The 20,605-nt window shown below is 43.1% G+C and overlaps 1 protein-coding gene across 1 annotated transcript in view; it reads right to left on the reverse strand.

Annotated features, from left to right (window-relative positions):
- Window positions 1–4,849: 4,849 nt before the first annotated feature.
- Window positions 4,850–20,605, reverse strand: part of LOC117357609 (akirin-2-like) — a 34,519-nt gene continuing 18,763 nt past the window's right edge. Inside the window, exons 3-5 of the mRNA XM_033938441.1 lie at window positions 15,546–15,698; window positions 10,465–10,536; window positions 4,850–5,822 (exon numbers count right to left, since the gene is read on the reverse strand). Coding sequence (XP_033794332.1) covers window positions 5,812–5,822; window positions 10,465–10,536; window positions 15,546–15,698 — 236 coding nt within the window. The 3' untranslated portion in view covers window positions 4,850–5,811. The remainder of the gene's footprint in view (window positions 5,823–10,464; window positions 10,537–15,545; window positions 15,699–20,605) is intronic.

A 20,605-nucleotide genomic window follows, 5' to 3' on the forward strand; every position in this document is an offset into this window, starting at 1 on the left:
ACTTTTCTGGCCCCTCCTGCACCCAAAAGGTCTTTGTCTAGGCATTTGTGACTTGGACAAAAATGGGGGTATAAAGATGGATGACTTAGCGGTCTGGGTGATCAGACGGCTAGACGTACAGTTGGACAATTTAAAAAAAAAAAAATGCTGGACATATTTTTCAAAAATGGACCTTTTCCTGTGTCTGACTTTGGGTGACTTGCGACTTAGGCCCAAAATGGACTCGGACTTTTCTTTTTTTTTTTGTAAATCTTTATTGATTTTTAAACTTTAATAGTGCACTATTAACTATACAATTAAACAATCATTTTCTCCCCTTATCTTAATTATTAAAACAATAATACATATGATATGATTTTAATATTATAATGAAATAATTTAACTCCTCAAAATACACATTATGTACACATTCCAAACCAGAATTAGGAATTAAATAGTTGTAATTAGTTCAGATATCCTGGGATCCTCCTTGTTGGATCTAACTGCAAATTTCAAAAATCCAGGTTTATTGGTGAATGATAGATCTAAACCTAAAATTGAGTTTTCTGATGTGATCACTTGGGTTGTGCTATCCAACAACTTCCTGCCTAGAGCTAGGGCTTAAGACTCCTCTGGAGTGATGTCTTTTTCCTGAGTCTACCCTCCAGGAAGTTTAAGAGCTAATCTTGCTTCTCACATTAGCCATGTGTCTTCTGGAAACCAGTTTCAAAGGTGCCTGAATATCTGAATCCACTCTCTCGTTCACCTGGAAACCCAGGTGCAGTCACAGATATGAATCTTAGAAGAAAATTAGAAATGCTTGAGAATAATTCATGGAATAATAACCTGAGACTCATTAATTTTCCTAGACTAACAATGGTAACTCCTAGGGAGATGCTTAGGAGATACTTGTAGAAGTTCTACAAGTCCCGGAAGATACATTACCCCCATTTTCTCAAGTGTACTATTTACCTAATAAAAATGGGCCTCAACCACAGTCAGAAAAACCTGATCAAGCATTACTCAATGTATCGTAAATTTTGGAAACATCTGATAAGGACATTATAACACCTTCTACATTGATACTAACTGTAGCTCTTTCGATTGATAAAGTATGGTTATTGAGGCTTTTCTTTAAAAATAAACAGTTTCTTGGATGTAAAATTCAAATGTATCCTGATCTCTCAAGAGAAACTTTTTTTTTTTCAAAACTTACAATAAGTGTAACATTAAATACCACATTTTATACATCAATGACATACTTAATATACTAAAAAACATTGTTGAGAATTTCTTCTTTTGAGACCAGGGGTCACTTTATTGGGGGCTACATTCTATTTAAGATAGCCATGTAAGTGTATTATTTGCCACCACTCAGTTAAAAATATTTTCTTTGAACCTCAACAGTTAACTGATTTCTTGGCCTTGTCCTGAATATTTGGGGAAAATCAATCACGCAATAGTTTGAATATGTTGCTCCTACCTCAGCACCATGTAGTTTATTCTTAGATTTATATTTTCTTTTTTTCTCGCTTATGGGATATCTTGGATCCAATTTGGAGGACTTGAGTTGTGTTAGTTGAACTAATATTCTTTTGTTTTATGGAATATCAAGGTATAAAATGTTTGTTTTGCTTTGGAAGTAATGTCCTGTCTAACCAACTTTCTGTACAAGTGAGCACAGTTACTTATCGTAACAGGGACAGCAGGCAGCTATTCTCACATATGGGTGACGTCACCAATGGAGCCCTGATGCGGAAGCCTCGCAAACAGACTTGCTTGTAGAAACTAGAAGTTTTGAGTCAGCCACACCACGCATGCGCAAATGCCTTCCCACCCACACAGGGAGCGTCTCCTCAGTTCTCAGTTTTCCACGGAACCGAGAAGTTCGTCTTTGACTCTCTGCGTTTAACTTTGTTTCTTCATGCCTTCTCTCACCAGAGTTTGTGTTTATTTTCTTTGCGAATCGCTGTTACTTTCTTTCTTTACAGTTTAAAAAAAAAAAAAAGACATTTTAATTTTTTCTTCAGTGACTTACTGGTGGGCCCTTCAACTTCACAGCGGCTCTCTTCCCTTCTATGTCCCGGCCAGTCACGGCTTCCGCATCAGGGCTCTGTCAGTGACGTCACCCATATGTGAGAATAGCTGCCTGCTTGTCCTGGGATAATATACTTGGTTGTAATTTAAAAATATATAAATAAAGAAGAAAAAAAAAAAAAAAAGGAAGTCCCTGGTTGGCTGAGATGCCTCAGGCCCCTCCAAAAGGGAGGAGCCTGAACCAATCAGGGCCTTAGGCCCCTCCCCATATATCACATGATGGGGAGGGGCCTAAGGTCCCCAATGCTGACAGTGGAGGAGGCGGGACATGTCAGGAGGGAGTGGGTATTGTTCCTGCCATACTTAAGTTTTTCAGCATGGGGGGGGCATCAGGGGGATTGTATGGTAGCAGGCAGGAGTGGCATCCCTCCTGCCATATTTTTTGGTTTGGGGAGGGAGGGGGTACTTTGTCAGGAGGCTTTTTTTTTTTTAATTGGGCAGATATTTTGCATGTGTAATACTCACAAAATATCTGTGCCATTAAAAAAAACACAAAAATCCCCAGCAGAAGCCCTGACAGGAGGCTTCTTCTCCTGTCATGGCTCTGTGCATGTCTCAATCTCTCACTGAGCGATTGAGTCAGTGGGTTTGCATGCAAACTTAATAGTGAATCAATCGCTGTTGGAAAATTGGCCAACAATTGAGTCGCTATTGTTAAGTGAATCTAGCCCATAGTGACCAGAACTGAACACAATATTCAAGGTGAGGCCACACCATGGAGCAATACAGAGGCCATGAGAGAATAGCACTGGTCCCAGAACAGAACCCTGCAGCTCTTCACCCTGAGAAAACTGGCCACTTAACCATAGCCTGTTTTCTCTCCCATAACTGATTCCTAATCCATAACAGATCATTGCCTCCTATTCCATGACTATGTCTCAGGAGTCTCACATGAGGAACTTTGGTATCAGCTTTCTAAAAATCTAGATCCACTATATATCAACCAGCTTACCTTTATCCACATCTATTCACACCTTCAAGGAAATCAAGGAAATTGGTAAGGCAAGGCTTCCCTTGGCTGAACTCATGCTGATGCTGGTCCATTAAACCAGAGGTTCTTAACAGACACATGTCTCCCACCCTCTTTCCTCTTGAACCCCCTGCTGGAGGTGCTACTGTTGTTGCTGTCAGCTCCGCAATTTTAGCTCCTGTGTTGGGGCGCAGCTGAACTTATGCAGTCCCTGAAGCTCCTGACTATTCTCTCTCTTGCTTCAATAGGTTAAAAGCAGCAATTCATACATGCTTCTTGCTGCCAACCTGGAGGCCTCTCCCCTGCCATGTCCTGCCCTGTCAGAATGCAAGAGAAGAGGTTTCCAAGCTAGCTCCTGGCAGAGAGTATGAATCGCTGCCACTAACCTGTTGAAGCAAGAGAGAGCAATGCATATTAGTTGTGTGGTTGGAGAGGAGGGAAGGAAGGAAAATTGTTGCAAGAGGGAGAAAATGGACAGAGGCTGAAGGGGAGGGAGAAATGGTGTGAGTGGGGTTGGGGAGGAAGGAAAATTGTTGCAGGAAGTATGAGAGTGGGGAGAGGAGAAAGACATAGGGAGTGAAGAGAAGGAAGAAGTGGACATGGGGTGGAGGGGAGGGAAAGAGGGAGAAAGAAAGACCTAGGAGGTGAAGGCGAAGGAGAGATAATGGACATGGCAGAGTAAGTGAAAGAATGCTGCATGGGAGAAAGAAAAATGTTGGACCTAGGGAACAAAGGAGGGAGAGAGATGTTGAACATTGGGATGTATGAGAGGGAGGGAGAGATACTCAGCAGGTGGAGAGGAGATGATGTATCCAAGAGCAGAAGGGAGTGATAAGATAGATGCCAGACCATGGGAGTAAGGGATGGGAGAGAGCAGGAAGAACAAGTTAAGAGGGGAAGAGGGAGCAGATGCTGGGCTAGAAGTGTGGCGTGAGGAAGATGGTGAAACCCTATTGGAGAGGCCGGGAAGGGAAGGAGAGGGGTAGCAAGGAAATGAATATGAGGATAGTGATTAGAAGGTAGAAAGTGGTAATGGAGAGTAAATTAAGATGAAAGGGCATAGAGAGTTGAGGAAGGAGTGAGATGAGGAATGGGAAATAAATTCTGGGTACTGGTGGTCTATTTTGGGCAATCTAGTGATATATTTATTTTTTGATGCTTTTGTTTGCTGGATCCCACTTCATACTTTATGGGATAATTAGGTTATTACAACAGAATAAATCAAACGGTTTTCTAGATAATTACTGTACTGAACACTTATGAAGTATGAATTGGTTTTATGATCAAGGGATATATGAGAATAATGTATTAGGAAATGGTTATAAGATAGAATTGGGGAGATGTTAAAATGCATTTTAGAACATGTGAATGACCTCACATGAGCAGATGCTATCTATGGTCAGCTTGTGTTTAACTTAGAATAAATCATCAGCAATTCTGTATTGTCTTCATAAATAAGAAAAAAGAAGCAAAACAATACAAAGAAACCTCCTGCTAATTTTCAAAAAATTTTATATAATTGTTCTCACATACTTAGGGCCCCTTTTACAAAGCTGTGGAAGTGATGCCGCTGCAGTAAATGGACCAAATCCCTTAGGAATTGAATGGAATTCGGTACAGTGACTGTAGAAACATTGTTCCGGTAGTTTTGTAGATTGCATAAATCGATTAATCAAAAAGCCCTCGTTTAATACATTTTGGATTATATTTTTCAAACGGAAGGAAAATGTCTTGCAAAACTTTTCACAAGGTAGAGTCACTCTTCTAGGAAACTTTGCATGAAAAGTAGGGCGATAACAGAAATGAACATTTAAGTATTTTATTTGGAAGCAAACTTTGTTCCATGTAGAGTTCTGTTCCTTTGTATTTGGAAAGATTAATGTCTGCATACATAACAAGGCAATCTTATTTTTTTTTTATCTTACTTTGTATTACAGCAGCCCTTTGCATACAAAAGATTTCAGACCAGTTCAAATGACCATTTTGCTTCTTCATTAGAAAACAAAATGGATACACGTTGTGGAAAATCATTTCAGCTTCCTCTCCCATTCTGTTGACATCCAATAAAGCATTTTAACCAACTCAAGATTATGTTTATTATACAGCGAAAATTATTTGTATATTGAAACCAAATTATAATGAAAAGTTTTATTTTAAGGGCACAAACATGGAAAACGCACTGAAAAAATGAAGCTATAAAACATTTTGTTAAATTTAGACTCAGAATAAATAAAAGCTACAAAAAAGGCAAATCATAAACCCATACTTAAAGGCAAAACAGTCCGCAAATATAACGGCCCTCCTTTAACTTTCATAGGCAGTGTCCTGGAATTACATTCTACCTCAAATGGCTGTAGTTAAAAGATGTGTTGTACAGGGTTATGACACCACACTAACTTCAGTCAGAAATACACCATGTGCAATCTACAGTTTTATTTACAGCATTGGTGCAGTGAAAGGCAAGTTCTAGAACACCAGCTTTAATCCTGTTTTGTTTATATGTTAACAGAAGCAGTCAAATTTCAATCATACGACAAATGAGGCTACTGGTATATTAATGAAGGTGAGCAGTAGGTCCACATCCAGATGACAGACTTCAGGGAGCACTCCAAAACCATTTGTTGCATAAAAGTGGTTGCCATCAACTAAAGCAACTGTAGTCTCGGGGGTGGGTGGAGAACGGTATTGTTTCAAGTCTGAGGTGGGACACCCTGCAACAAGTGACGGGGGAAAAAGGGCAGCCCACTAATAGAAAAAAGTTTGATTCAAGATACATCTGAGGAGAAAAGAGAAGAGATTAAAGAAATGGAAATTTATCACACTAAAGCTTTAAGAGCAACTTATGTAAACACGTTTACTTGGCAGGGATTTCAGAAGACAAGATTGCCTAGAAATGTAGTTTGCACCTAAATTGGCTTTTAGCAGCTGTACTCAAACACATTTGTCATACAATAAGACATGACAAGCTACAGTTGCCATTTCTGTTTATGGTAGTAGGTAGAGAATGACAAAGGGACAAGATAGATCCTACGGGGACAATCTCCATCCATGTGAGTTCTGTCCCTGTCCAATCCCTGCAAGTTCTGTCCTCATACAAGCCTCAAACACTTTAAAATCTTAAGTGTTCGAAACTTGTGCAGATGAAGCCAGAGCTTGCAGGGATGGGGCAGAACTTGCAGGGACTGAGACGGATCCTGTGAGGACAGAGACAAATTTTTTCCCTTGTCATTCTGTAGTAGTAGGAATGGTAGCTATAATTCCTTCAGCCATCATATTAAAAGTGGACACAAAATTAAAAGCAGCATTTTGTACCTTCCTCAAATCCTGAATAGCTTTCCTAGAATTTTACTGTTGAATTGAAATTCTAGGGAAGATATTCAGGATTTGAGGAAGGTGCAAAATGCTGTTTTTAATTCCTGTGATCTTCCAAAAAGAAACCCTTAAGTATTACTCTACTACTAATAATTATTTCTATAGCGCTACCAGACACACGCAGCGCTGCACAGAGTCAAAGAGTAAAAAAAAATGGAAGACAGGTCTTCCACAAAATTTTCACAGAAACTACATTAAAAAAAAGAAACAACGTAATAACCCTTCTAAATGATATAGGAAATTCAAAAAGCTTTCTTGATGACTTGATCAGTAAAAGAACACTTTGTAGAATGAGATGCTATGCAGCAGCCAAACAATGATAAAAACTGAAGTAGGTTTGAAGCAATGAAGCCTGCATTACAGATTTCTACATTTAAAGAAACTCAACTGTAAGTACTTAAGTTTACTTTAAACCCAGCAAACTCAATAGTTTGTTTGTACAGGATCTTTTCTATAATACTCATATACTTAAACTGATTTCAGTATTCAAATCTAGGCTAAAAGCCTTTTTCAAGGCTGTTTAAACTCCTAACTCCCACTCAGCTGGAAAGTCTGTGTTTTTATCATTCCGTCTGTGAGAAATTCCTTAACCCCTTGAATAGGTTTACACAGGAAATCCAACATAACAGCACTTACCTTTAAAAAAGGAGAATGGTAAAAAAAAAACAAAAAAAACACAATTTAACATCAGGCATGAAAGTTATTTAAAAATACTATCCTGAAAGCTCAGACTAGATAATATTCCATGGGCTAGATTCACTAACCTGCCTGATCGCGTCTGATCCGTGTGCAATCCGCAGCAGGCCGACTGATCCACAACGGGTCCATATTCAAATGGGGGCAATTGGAGGAACGCCCCACACTGACCGCTGCTGAGTGATCCTATCGCATGCAAAGACCATCTTCTTTGCCTGTAGATGGTCTGCGCATGCTCACCAGCCAGGGAGAGGCGAGAGAAAACTGATCAAGAGTAGTGCTGTACAAGCTAGCTAGAGGTTTAAAAACCAGTTTGTACCACACACAGCTGCCTCAATCCTGGGAGGCCTTCTCTTTCCGCTGACAAAAGGAAAGCGAGCGCCACAAACAACTAGCAAATCAACTAACTCAGGGAGCACAGAGAAGGCTAGTATTGCCTATTCCAGCACAGTGGAAAGAGGCTGAAAGGAAAGTATAATTTTTTCGAGCCCGTGGTTTTAACCTGTGGATTTAAACAGGACTGCACTGCAGCGTGTTCTGGAACTTAACAGAACACATTGTAGTGCAGCCCCACTTTAAACCCAAGGGAATCGCGGGCAGCAGAGGGATGGGCCATTTTTGTTTTCATCTACCATCATTCACTGTATTACCTTGACACATTTGTGCCCCCTGATCAAACAGTTCTGCTAGGGAGGTAAAATTCCTAGACGTCATAAATGACTGCTTCTTGGAGCATCTGGTCCAGGAACCAACAAGAGGGGAAGCTATTTTAGATTTGGTCCTTCGTGGAATGCAAAGCATAGTACAGGAGTTAACTGTGCTGGGTCCACTGGGAACAGTGATCTTAACATGATCAAATTTGAGCTGATACCTGGAGTGATGTCGCAAAAGAAATCTTCTGTAGAGGCATTTAATTTGCAAAAGGGCGACTATGATAAAATGAGGAAAATGGTTAAAAAGAAGTTAAAAGGATCAGTTGCAAAGGTTAGGACTCTAAACCAAGCGTGGATGTTATTTAAGAATACCAAGTGGAAGCTCAGACCAGATGTATTCCATATATTAAAGGTGAAAAGAAGAGGGAACGAGAGCCAGCATGGTTAAAAGGTGAAGTAGAAGAGGCTATTGGAGCAAAAAAAATATTTTAAAGAATGGAAAAAGAATCTGAATGAAGAAAATAAGAAGAGACACAAGCACTGGCAAATTAGATACAAAGCACTGATAAAGAAAGCTAAGAAATAATACAAAGAGAAACTTGCCAAAGAGACAAAAACTCATAATTATTTTTAGGTACATCAGAAGCATAAAACCTGTGAGGGAATCTCTGGGACCGTTGGATGATCAAGGAGCAAAAGGGGCACTCAGGCAGGATAAGACCATAGCGGAGAAACTAAATGAATTCTTTGCTTCGGTCTTTATGTAAGAAGATGTAAGAGATCTGCCTGAACCGGAAATGTTTTTGAAGGCTGATGATGCAGAGGATCTAAAAGAAATCTCGGTGCACCTGGAAGATGTACTAAGCAAAATCAACAAGTTAAAAACGTGATAAATCACTTGGACCAGATGGTAAAGATCCCAAACTCAAACATGAAATTGCTGACCTGCTGTTAGTGATCTGTAACCTGTTGCTAAAATCATCTGTAGTACCTGAAGATTGGAGGGTGGCCAATGTTACACTAATTTTTAAAAAGGGTTCCAGGGAAGATCCAGGAAATTCTGGTAAGCCTGACTTCAGTGCCGGGCAAAATGGTGGAGACGATTATAAAAAATAAAATTGTGGAACACGTAGATAAACAATTTAATGGGACAGAGTCAGCATGGGGTCAGCCGAGGGAGATCTTGCCTCACTAATTTGCTGAACTTCTTTGAAACATGTGGATAAAGGTGAGATGGTTGATGTAGTGTTTCTAGATTTTCAGAAAGATTTTGACAAAGTTCCTTATGAGAGGCTCCTAAGAAAATTAAGAGTCATGGGTAGGTGGCAAAGTTCAGTTGTGGATTGGGAATTGGTAGGTGGCAAAGTTAAGTTGTGGATTGAGAATTGGTTATTGGATAGAAAACAGAGGGTATGGTTAAATGGTCATTTTTCTCAATGGAGAAGAGTAAACAGTGAAGTACTGCAGGGATCTGTACTGGGACCGATGCTATTTAACCTATTTATAAGTGATCTGGAAATTGGAATGATGAGTGAGGTGATTAAATATGCAGATGACACTAAACTGTTCAAAGTTGTTAAAAGGCATGCAGATTGTGAAAAATGACAGGCATACCTTAGGAAATTGGAAGACTGGGTGTCAAAGTGGCAGATGAAATTTAATGTGGATAAATGCAAAGTGATTCACATTGGGAAGAATAACCTGAATCACAATTATCGGATGCTAGGGTGTTTTTGTAGACAATGTGATGAAACCTTCCGTCCAATGTGTGGCAATGGCGGCCAAAAGCAAACAAGATGCTAGGAATTATTAAAAAGGGATGGTTTACAAGACTAAGAATGTTATAATGTTTCTGTATTATTCCATGGTGCGACCTTACTTGGAGTATTGCATTCCATTCTGGTCTCCTTATCTCAAGAAAGGTAAAGCGGCGCTAGAAAAAGTTCAAAGAAGAGCGACCAAAATGATAAAGGGGATGGAACTCCTCTTGTATGAGGAAAAGCTAAAAAGGTTAGGGCTCTTCAGCTTGGAACAGAGACGGCTGAGGGGAGATATGCTTGACGTCTACAAAATTCTGAGTGGAGTAGAACGGGTACAAGTGGATCAATTTTTCACTCCATCAAAAATTACAAAGAAAAGGGGACACTCAATGAAATTATGGGGAAATACTTTTAAAACCAATAGAAGGAAATATTTTTCACTCAGAGAATAGTTAAGCACTGGAATGCATTGCCAGAGGTTGTGGTAAGAGTACCGGTAGATAGCATAGCTGGTTTAAAGAAAAGTTTGGACAATTTCCTGGAGGAAAAGTCTGTTATTGAGAATGACATGGGGGAAGCCACTGCTTGCCCTGGATCGGTAGCATAGATTGTTGCTACTCCTTTGGGGTTTTGCCAAGTACTAGTGACCTGGATTGCTCACTGTAAGGACAGGTTACTGGGCTTGATGGACCAGTATGGCTATTCTTAAGTTCTTAATAGCTGGGCTAATTTTAGTTAGTAGATGAACAAGATAGACTCAAGTTCCACAGACCCAGGAGGAGTTATTCCCATTAGTTAGATGATCCAAGTAACAGGACAAAATTGTCAGTGGTGACTACTAATGCTTGTTTAATAATAATAATAACAGTTTATATACCGCAGTACCGTGAAGTTCTATGCGGTTTATGCTATTAATTAAAGCAATTTAAATACTTACAACTAGCTGGCTGTTCTCCGTATCGTCGCATAATCTGATCGTGCGTGAACTTCACAAAGGCATCGTATTGTTCTATGGACAAATGAAATATTAATGACAGGACAGTCATGCTCTCTAAATACTTATTTTTTAAAAAATGGCTTCTAACTGTACAAATCCATTTTGCCTTTGAAAAGAAAAAAAAAATATGCCTCTTCAGCAGGGATACATCCTATGAACAGTTTTATTTTTCACATTTTCTGTTTCTGCATTTCTTTTCCCTTTACCAGAAAGCTACGCTATGTGTCGCTCTCATCAGTAGGGACATCCATGTAGCTGCATCAGTGTGGCATTGCTCAAGTAGGGGTTGGTTCAGCTAGAAATGCAAAGGGAGGAGCTATGGTATTAAATAAAAAATTAGTGGATGTTGAGGTTAAGATTTCGCCTTACTGCTGAAGCCTAAACCTCTCAAGGAAACTAACAACTCTGGTGGAAACCAGTTTAAAAAAAGGATTACTCTTAGAATGTGGCTTTTTATGTCACCTAGAACTAGAGGTTATGTTTTAAACTAAATTTTATATATGCATACATCTAAGGCTAAGAAAACCCAATGATTTCAGATAATCTGAATAAGTACCAAAATCTCTTTTGAACTGAATTACACCATAACCTCCAACTGTTTTCTTCAAAAAGTTAGAAAAACACAGTTACTTACCTGTAATGGATGTTATCTGCAGACAGCAGGCATTCTCACATGTGGGTGACATCATGTGAGAATGAACGCCAATGAAAAAAAGAATCCTATTTGAAACTTTTTGTATGGTCTATAAGGCTGTATTATGGAGAAAACTCACAGGGACTAGTATCTGATATTAAGAATACATGCTACTTCAGCTATTTGAGACAAACACCACAGCAGTTTAAATTGGCTTTTCCACCTCCCCTATAAATTAGCTGAAAGAAATTATTTGATTCCATGTTTGAATTTCAAGGTCTCAAGGTTTGGAATACCTTGTCACTATGCCTGTGTCAGATATTCTCAGGTAAGCTGTGACTACCACAATCACTTTGGTGAAGGTGCACAGAACCGTTGCTAACCTGAAGGGTAGAGCCGCAAATTGGAAATTCCACACAACCTCAGCTATCTCCTCTGGGCCAGAAAGATGGGAATATGAAGGGACGCCTCCGTCAGATCAGGGAGGCTAGGAACTTGCCCAGTGCCACCACTGCAATTAATGACCGGACTATCTCCATTTAGAAGAATGGTACCTTCAGGGCTGCATTCACAGATTTCAGGTCCTGAATCGGTCTCCAGTCTTCAGTGCCTTTTCTGCCAGAGCCTGCTTCTTCATCAGGAACTGGTTCTATGGCTTGAATATCTAGGAGCTTTTACAGTTTCTCTCGAACCCTGGCCTCCTTTTCCATCCATCCAGCTGAAGAATCCCCAAATAAATCTGGGGGAGGTGATAGAACTATTGATGTGAGACTCACCTGTCTATAATTTTCACCCTCTGACCTGCATCCCTTTTTGTGGAGCGGGATAACGTTGGCAGTTTTCCAGTCCAGGGGTACTTTTCCCTTGCTAAGGGAAAGGTTGAATAGCCCGGCTAACGGCTCTGCCAGGATGTCACTCAATTTTTGAAGTACTCTAGGGTGTAGATTGTCCGGGCCCATAGCTTTGTTTACTTTTAATTTTGATAGCTCTTGGTAGACTTCGCTCGCAGTAATTTCCATGTCCCAGAATGGGTCCTTTGAACTTCCCTTTGTCTGTAGCCGAGGACTGGATCCCGGCACTTCGCAGGTGAAGATTGAGCAGAAGTAGCTATTGAGTATTTCTGCTTTGTCTGCATCCGAGTCTTTAAAGCTGCCGTCAGGTTTCTTTAGGTGCCCAATACCACTTATGCTCTTCTTCCTGTCACTAACGTATTTAAAAAAGGATTTCTCCCCTTTCTTTACCTGCCTAGCTATGTTTTCTTCCATCCTGAGTTTGGCCTCTCTGACTGTCATTTTAACTTTTCTGGAATTAGCAAGATAGGTTTCTTTAGCTTCCGGTCGTTGTGATTGTTTGTAGGTAACTAAAGCTTTCTCTTTTTGCTTTACTAGTTCTGAGATCTCCGCGGAAAACCACTGTGGTCTATTGTTTCTGCGTCGTTTGTTCACTGTTTCTATGTATATGCTAGTTGCTTCATGCAGGGTAGACTTCAGAGTAGACCATAGTTCCTCTACATTGTCCGTCGTGCTTTGGTTTTGCAGCACTTCGTAGAAGTAGTCCCCCATGCCCTGAAAGTTAGTTCCTTTAAAATTTAGGACCTTAGTCAATGTCTTTGACCTAGTGTTCCTTTTTGGAGGCGGAATCAAACCATATTGTGGTCACTGGATGCCAAGGTGTCACCCACCGATACCCCTGTGACACTGTCTCCGTTGGTGAGCAACAGGTCCAGGATTGCCTGGTCTCTGGTGGGTTCCAGTACCATCTGCTCCTCGCATGGAGGCTAGTAGCCTCTTGCTGCCGCTGGATGTAGCGGAAGGTTTGTTCCAGTCCACATCGGCCATATTAAAGTCTCCCACCAGCACTGTGTCCCCACTGTGACCGATCTCCAATTCTCCCAAGTCCTGGTTTGCATGGTCACTCAGGCTGAGAGCCGGATTCCTTAGTGATGGGGAGGTCTCCCTCTCTGGTCCAATGCTGGAATGTCCACAGGCAATGCAGAGCATCCTGGATCCATTAAATAAGTTTTCCACAGGGCATCCACGAAGACCTGGGTAAACCCCTGAACAGAAGGCCCCACAGTCCCCTGCAGGACCTCAGACTGGCATCTCTTGGGCTCTGCTGCTTCCACACACTTGTGCTTCATGTAATCACTGTTTGGGATCTCCTGGAGGGATTTCTTCCCAGTCACCCAGATCCATGGTGGTTCCCTAGAAGACTCAGAGGAGGCTAACTCGCCATCACTTGCCCTGCGGTACATGGATGCTTCTCGGTTGGTCATTCAGCACAAAACTGGCATGATCTGGGGGCTGTGGAGTCTATCCCAATCAATTTTGAGGCAAACTGAGGAGTTTTGAGGCAGATGGAGGCTTTAGAATAAAAGATCATTTAATAAACATTAAAATGATAGAATAAAAGATCATTTAAAATCCAAGATGGCCACCACCATCGAATATGCATTAAACATGACCTGCGAGGGCTCCCTTGAAGATCAAAAAATTCAAAGAAAGGGGTTTTGGAGGTGGGACTCTTATTTCTGGTCCCAAAAACCTCTAAAATCCAAATTTTCAGACCCACCTGACTGAATGTTGCAGACTTTCTGCCTCAATTCCTGTCAAAATGATCCAAAACTGGAGATTTTTGGGTTGCTACTCAGTCCAGTATCAACTGCAAGTTCAACCCCCTTGAATTCTCATGTCATGATAGGGGGGAGTGAAAAATGCAACCGGTTCCCTGAAGCCCAAAGGACTAACATAGGGGCTCCACAGCCTCTGCTCAAGTCTCTCATCAATCAGAAGGCGAACTAGTTACTAGGGAAACGGTCCCCGAGTTTCCAAGATGCACAGAACAGACTGGCTTAGCAAATGCACCTGGGGGTTGCCGCATGAGCTGCAGACCGCCCGCATGGAATCTGCATCCTCTCCCAGGCAGAGTAGTCCAAAATTGCACCTAAGCCTCATGAGATGAATAAAAACGCCCAAATATAATAAAACCAATATTATTTGGAACAGCAATGAGAACACAAAGTCCGATTTCAGCTAATAATAATAAACTTTTATTAATTTTAACAGGGGTCGCCATACAGCAAATTACTCAGAACTGGAAGGATTACACTAAATTGAATTACACTTTTTGGTGGAATTCAATTTGTCATATATATAAAATGGAAAAAGTATTGGCATTACAACAAGGTTATATTAAAAAATTTAATAAAATATGGGGACCATTGACAAATTATTCTACTGATCAGATATAACAACACATGTATAGAACATATAGAAGGGGTAGGGAGGGAAAACTATTGTAATATTAATATGATATAAAATTCTGATAAAGGGTTTATTTAATTCACATTGTAAGAACATTTAATAATAATTTCAAGTGTTTTTTCATAATTGAATATATTACATGTATTTCACTTGATGTAAGAATTTAAAAAAAGAATAAAAAATATTTATTAAAAAATAAATAAATAAATAAATAAAACCAAAAGAGTAGATAAGAACACACCATCTCAGTTCATTTGCAGAAGGAAAAACTGGAGAGGGCACTATACTCTACCGGTGAAGGAGGACATCCTTCCACAACAGTTCATGACCAGAGGATATTCACCTAGAGTACAGACTCCTATGCTTATGTTACAAAAAGGCACCAAAAACCTATTTGGAAAATAGCTTACCTCCCCACCCCACAAATAGGCTATGACCACCAAAAAACAAATTCACAAATCACCTCTCTCTTGATAGATGACCAGTCTCCCTACACACAGGAAAGTGACACCCATATCAGAACCCATAATATGAAGACTACAATACCAGATATAGGCAATCTTCTCTCCAAACCATATGCCATAATCATACACCTAAACAAACATAAACCAAGTTATATGTGTCATGAACCCTAATGAAATAATGTAATCCCTGGATATGGCCAGACTCTTCTAAATTGTAAATCACATTGAAATCCTCCTGGGGCATATTAGCGGTCCATAAATACTAATGTAATATCTTATTCTGGACACTGGAGGGGGGGGGGGTGCAAACAGGATGGGGACTGCAAAAAATTTTCAAGGTGGTCTTTAACCTCTTACTCTGTTTTACTCCTGAGCTTTCAGCTTCAACTTTACTCCTTTTCTTCAAAACAGATTTCCATGAGGGGAAGATTACTTGAAAATCAGTTATATAAATCAGAAAGACATTTACAAAAACAAGAGTATATCAAACAAATCAAAATATTCAGATTAGCAATGTCCTATGGTATTCATAATCCTAGAAAATCACTCATTTAATCTTTCAAAAGGTATTTAATACATGGCGATATGGATATTTAATACATGGCGAAAGGTATTTAATACATGGTGATAAAGAAATTAGACGCAATAAGCACAGCATACCTGCAAGTTTTGTGGTCAAAATTTCTTCATACTCTTCACGGACTCTCTCTTCACATTCTTTAAGCAAACGTTCACATATCATTCCAACTTGCCTTAGAGTAAACAGTGGCTGTTCTTTTTTCACTGGTGATGCTGACGATACAGATGAGGTACCTTTACATATATAATTTGGAAATTAACAAATCTTTTCATATTTTTGATTAGTTGTCATTAATATATTCTAAACACTATAAAATAAGCTGCATGAAAAATGTACTTTCTTAAATGTCACAGGTTCTCTGTAGGCAGCACAGAAATGCAGCCAGCACAAAAGGGCAATGCATCACGATGATGGCTGCAGTGCGAATAAACAGATAGTTAACACATACTCCCTATATTGTAGTAACCGACTTCGCTCAACAGTTTATATCATAGCTATAACCTGAGGAGAGTATGAGTGAATGGAGGTTTGGAGATGGGGTGGGGAGCGAGTATGGCTGCTTTTCCCTACTACCGATGGGGAAAGCACAGTTACTTACCGTAACAGGTGTTATCCAGGGACAGCAGGCAGATATTCTTAACACATGGGTGACGTCACCGACGGAGCCCTCGGTACGGACCTTTTTAACTAGAAGTTTCTAGTTGGCCGCACCGCGCGTGCGCGAGTGCCTTCCCGCCCGACGGAGGAGAGCGTGGTCCCCAGTTAGTATAAGCCAGCTAAGAAGCCAACCCGGGGAGGTGGGTGGGACGTAAGAATATCTGCCTGCTGTCCCTGGATAACACCTGTTACGGTAAGTAACTGTGCTTTATCCCAGGACAAGCAGGCAGCATATTCTTAACACATGGGTGACCTCCAAGCTAACAAAGAGGGAGGTGGGATGGTTGGCCATTAGGAAAATAAATTTTGTAACACAGATTGTCCGAAGTGTCCATCCCGTCTGGAGAACGCATCCAGACAGTAGTGAGTAGTGAATGTGTGAACTGAGGACCAAGTGGCCGCCTTGCAGATTTCCTCGATGGGCGTGGAGCGGAGGAAAGCTACAGAAGCAGCCATAGCTCGGACTCTGTGGGCCGTGACAGTTCCTTCCAGTGAGAGACCGGCCCGAGCATAGCAGAAAGCAATACAGGCAGCAAGCCAATTGGAAAGTGTCCGTTTGGAGACAGGACGACCCAAACGGTTGGGATCGAAAGACAAAAATAGCTGAGGGGATGTTCGGTGAGCTCTGGTACGATCAAGATAGTAAGCAAGGGCACGCTTACAATCCAGCGTGTGCAACGCCTGTTCCCCAGGATGCGAGTGAGGCTTAGGGAAGAAGACGGGCAGCACAATGGACTGGTTGAGGTGAAAAGCTGAGACCACCTTGGGAAGGAATTTAGGGTGGGTACGCAGAACAACCTTGTCATGGTGAAAAACAGTGAACGGTGGGTCGGCAACCAGTGCATGTAGTTCGCTAACCCTCCTGGCAGAGGTGATGGCAATCAGGAAAAGCACCTTCCAGGTAAGGAGTCTAAGTGAAGTTGTGGCAAGAGGCTCGAATGGAGGTTTCATGAGGGCTGAGAGTACCACATTCAGGTCCCAGACGACTGGAGGAGGCTTGAGGGGTGGTTTGATATTGAAGAGCCCTCGCATAAATCTGGAAATCAGAGGATGAGCCGTGAGGGGTTTTCCGAGAATGGGCTCATGAAACGCAGTGATGGCACTGAGGTGGACTCTGATGGAGGTAGTTTTGAGGCCAGCATTGGACAGCGAGAGCAAATATTCCAATACGGTTTCCACCGCTAAGGAGGTGGGTTCCTGATGATGCCGGAGACACCACGAGGAGAATCTGGTCCATTTCTGATGGTAACATTGGAGGGTGGCCGGCTTCCTGGAGGCGTCCAAGATGAGGCGGACCGGCTGAGATAGGTTCTCTGGAGAGGTCAGCCCGAGAGAAACCAGGCTGTCAGGTGGAGCGAAGACAGATTGGGATGCAGTAGAGACTGATGCTGCTGCGTAAGTAGAGTAGGAAACACAGGAAGTAGAATGGGTTCCCTGGAGCTGAGTTGGAGCAGGAGTGAGAACCAGTGTTGGCGAGGCCACCGAGGTGCGATAAGAATCATGGTGGCGTGGTCCTTGCGGAGTTTGGACAAGGTCCGCAACATCAGAGGAAGTGGAGGGAAGGCATACAGGAACCGATCCCTCCAATCGAGCAGGAATGCATCCGGAGCCAGACGGTGAGGAGAGAAGAGTCTGGAACAGAATTGGGGCAGCTGATGATTGTGAGGTGCTGCAAAGAGGTCCACCTGCGGAGTGCCCCATCGAGCAAAGATGGATAGCAGAGTCGGAGGGTCCAACGTCCACTCGTGAGGTTGAAGGATGCGGCTGAGATTGTCGGCCAGAGAGTTCTGTTCGCCCTGGATATAGACCGCCCTGAGAAAAAGATTGCGGTCCTTGGCCCAGGTCCAGATGCGCAGAGCCTCCAAACAAAGGGGGCGAGATCCGGTGCCGCCTTGCTTGTTTATGTAGTACATGGCGACTTGATTGTCTGTGCACAGGAGGAGGACTTGAGGACAGAGAAGATGTTGGAAAGCCTTGAGGGCGTAGAACATGGCTCTGAGTTCCAGGAAATTGATGTGATGACGACGCTCCTGTGGGGTCCAAAGTCCCTGGGTGCGTAGATCTCCTAGGTGAGCTCCCCACGCATAGGGGGACGCATCTGTGGTGATGATCATAGAGTGGGGGGGCAGATGAAAAAGTAGACCCCTGGAAAGATTTGAGGAGTTCAACCACCATTGGAGAGATTGCTGAAGAGATGATGTCACAGAGATGGGATGAGAAAGAAGATCCGTAGTCTGTGACCATTGGTTGGCGAGAGTCCACTGAGGCGTACGAAGGTGGAGACATGCCAGAGGAAGGACATGCACCGTCGAGGCCATGTGACCCAGGAGGACCATCATCTGTCGGGCAGGAATGGAGGGATGCATGAGCACCTGATTGCAGAGATGGAGCAGGGTCCGCTGGCGGTCGGAGGGGAGAAAGGCCCTCATTAGCGTGGTGTCCAGAACTGCTCCAATGAATTGAAGACGCTGGGTGGGAAGCAGATGCGACTTGGGGTAGTTGATCTCGAACCCCAGGAGGTGGAGGAGAGAGATGGTGTGATGAGTAGCTTGTAGCACGAGTTGAGATGAAGGTGCTTTCACCAACCAATCGTCCAAGTAGGGGAACACCTGGAGGTTGTGAGACCTGAGGAAGGCCGCTACCACTATAAGGCACTTGGTGAAGACCCTGGGGGAGGAAGCGAGGCCGAACGGTAGCACCTTGTACTGATAGTGGTGGTGCAGTACCTGGAACCGCAGGTAGCGGCGAGAACTCTGATTGATGGAGATGTGAGTGTAGGCCTCTTTGAGGTCCAGGGAACATAGCCAGTCGTGTTGAGAAAGAAGAGGGTAAAGCTTGGCAAGGGAGAGCATTCTGAACTTCTCCTTGACCAGACACTTGTTGAGGTCCCTGAGATCGAGAATGGGACGGAGGTCTCCCGTCTTTTTGGGAACCAGGAAGTAGCGGGAGTAGAATCCCTGACCCCTTTGATCTGGAGGTACTTCTTCGATGGCATTGAGAAGGAGGAGGGATTGAACCTCCCTCAGGAGGAGGGGGGTTTGAGATGAGTGTGAAGCAGACTCTACGGGAAGGTTGTCCGGTGGAAGAGTCTGGAAGTTGAGAGAGTAGCCGTGGCGGATGATGTTGAGGACCCACTGGTCCGACGTGATGACTTCCCAACGGCTGGAGAAAATGGTGAGACGACCCCCGATGGGCTGTGGAAGAGGTAGCAAGGGTGGATGACTGGCTATGCCCTGGAGAGAAGAGTCAAAAGGGCTGAGATTGTTTAGCAGGCTGAGGAGGCTTAGAGGGTTGAGTGGCCTGAGATCGAGCCTGGGCATGGTGCTGCTGTTGACGGGGTCGCCGAGATTGCTGGGGAGGCGGATTGAGTGGCCTGGCTGAGAACCTCCGCTGATAAGATGATTGAGGCCGATAGGGTCGGGCAGGCGGAGCCTTCTTTTTCGGCTTGATCAGGGTGTCCCACCTGGTCTCATGGGCAGAGAGTTTCTGGGTGGTGGAATCCAGCGACTCTCCAAAAAGTTCATCCCCGAGACAGGGGGCGTTGGCCAGACGATCCTGGTGGTTGATGTCCAGGTCGGAGACTCTGAGCCAGGCTAAGCGACGCATGGCTACGGCCATGGCAGAGGCCCGGGAGGTGAGCTCGAAGGAGTCGTATATCGAGCGGACCATATACTTGCGCATTTGGAGAAGGCCAGAGATGTGTTGTTGGAAAAGCGGGACCTTGCGCTCAGGAAGGTACTTTTGGAGGGCAGACATTTGTTGGACCAAATGTTTCAGATAGAAAGAAAAATGGAAGGAATAGTTGTTTGCCCTGTTGGCAAGCATGGCATTCTGGTAAAGCCTCTTGCCAAACTTGTCCATGGTCTTACCTTCTCTGCCAGGAGGGGTAGAGGCATAGACACTGGAGCCCTGAGTCTTTTTTAAGGTGGATTCAACCAGAAGGGACTCATGGGGCAATTGAGATTTGTCGAATCCAGGAATAGGGATGACACGGTAAAGGTTGTCCAGTTTACGGGGGGCTCCCGGTACCGTGAGGGGACTTTCCAAGTTTTTGTAAAATGTTTCCCGCAGGATGTCATGCACGGGAAGCTTGAGGAACTCCTTAGGAGGTTGCTCAAAGTCTAAAGCCTCTAGAAAGGCTTGAGACTTCTTTGAGTCAGATTCTAGGGGAAGGGATAGGGCAGCAGACATTTCCCTCAGAAATTTAGAAAATGAGGACTGCTCTGGTTTAGAGGTGGCATCGGGTGCCGATGGTTCCTCATCAGATGAGGAGGGCTCCTCCTCGGTACCGAGAGGAGTTTCCTCCCATAAGTCAGGGTCCCTGATCTCTGGTGCATGTCGAGACACCGGGGTGGAGGGCGCGGTATGGCGAGTCTTGGACAAAGACTTTCCAGAGCGCACCGAAACGGTACCAGGAGAGGACGACCGGCGTCGATCTCGGTCCCGGGAAGAATGCCGTACCGCCTGGTGCCGAGGAGGATCC

This window comes from Geotrypetes seraphini, chromosome 3, assembly GCF_902459505.1.
Source record: "Geotrypetes seraphini chromosome 3, aGeoSer1.1, whole genome shotgun sequence".
Lineage (NCBI taxonomy): Eukaryota > Metazoa > Chordata > Amphibia > Gymnophiona > Dermophiidae > Geotrypetes > Geotrypetes seraphini.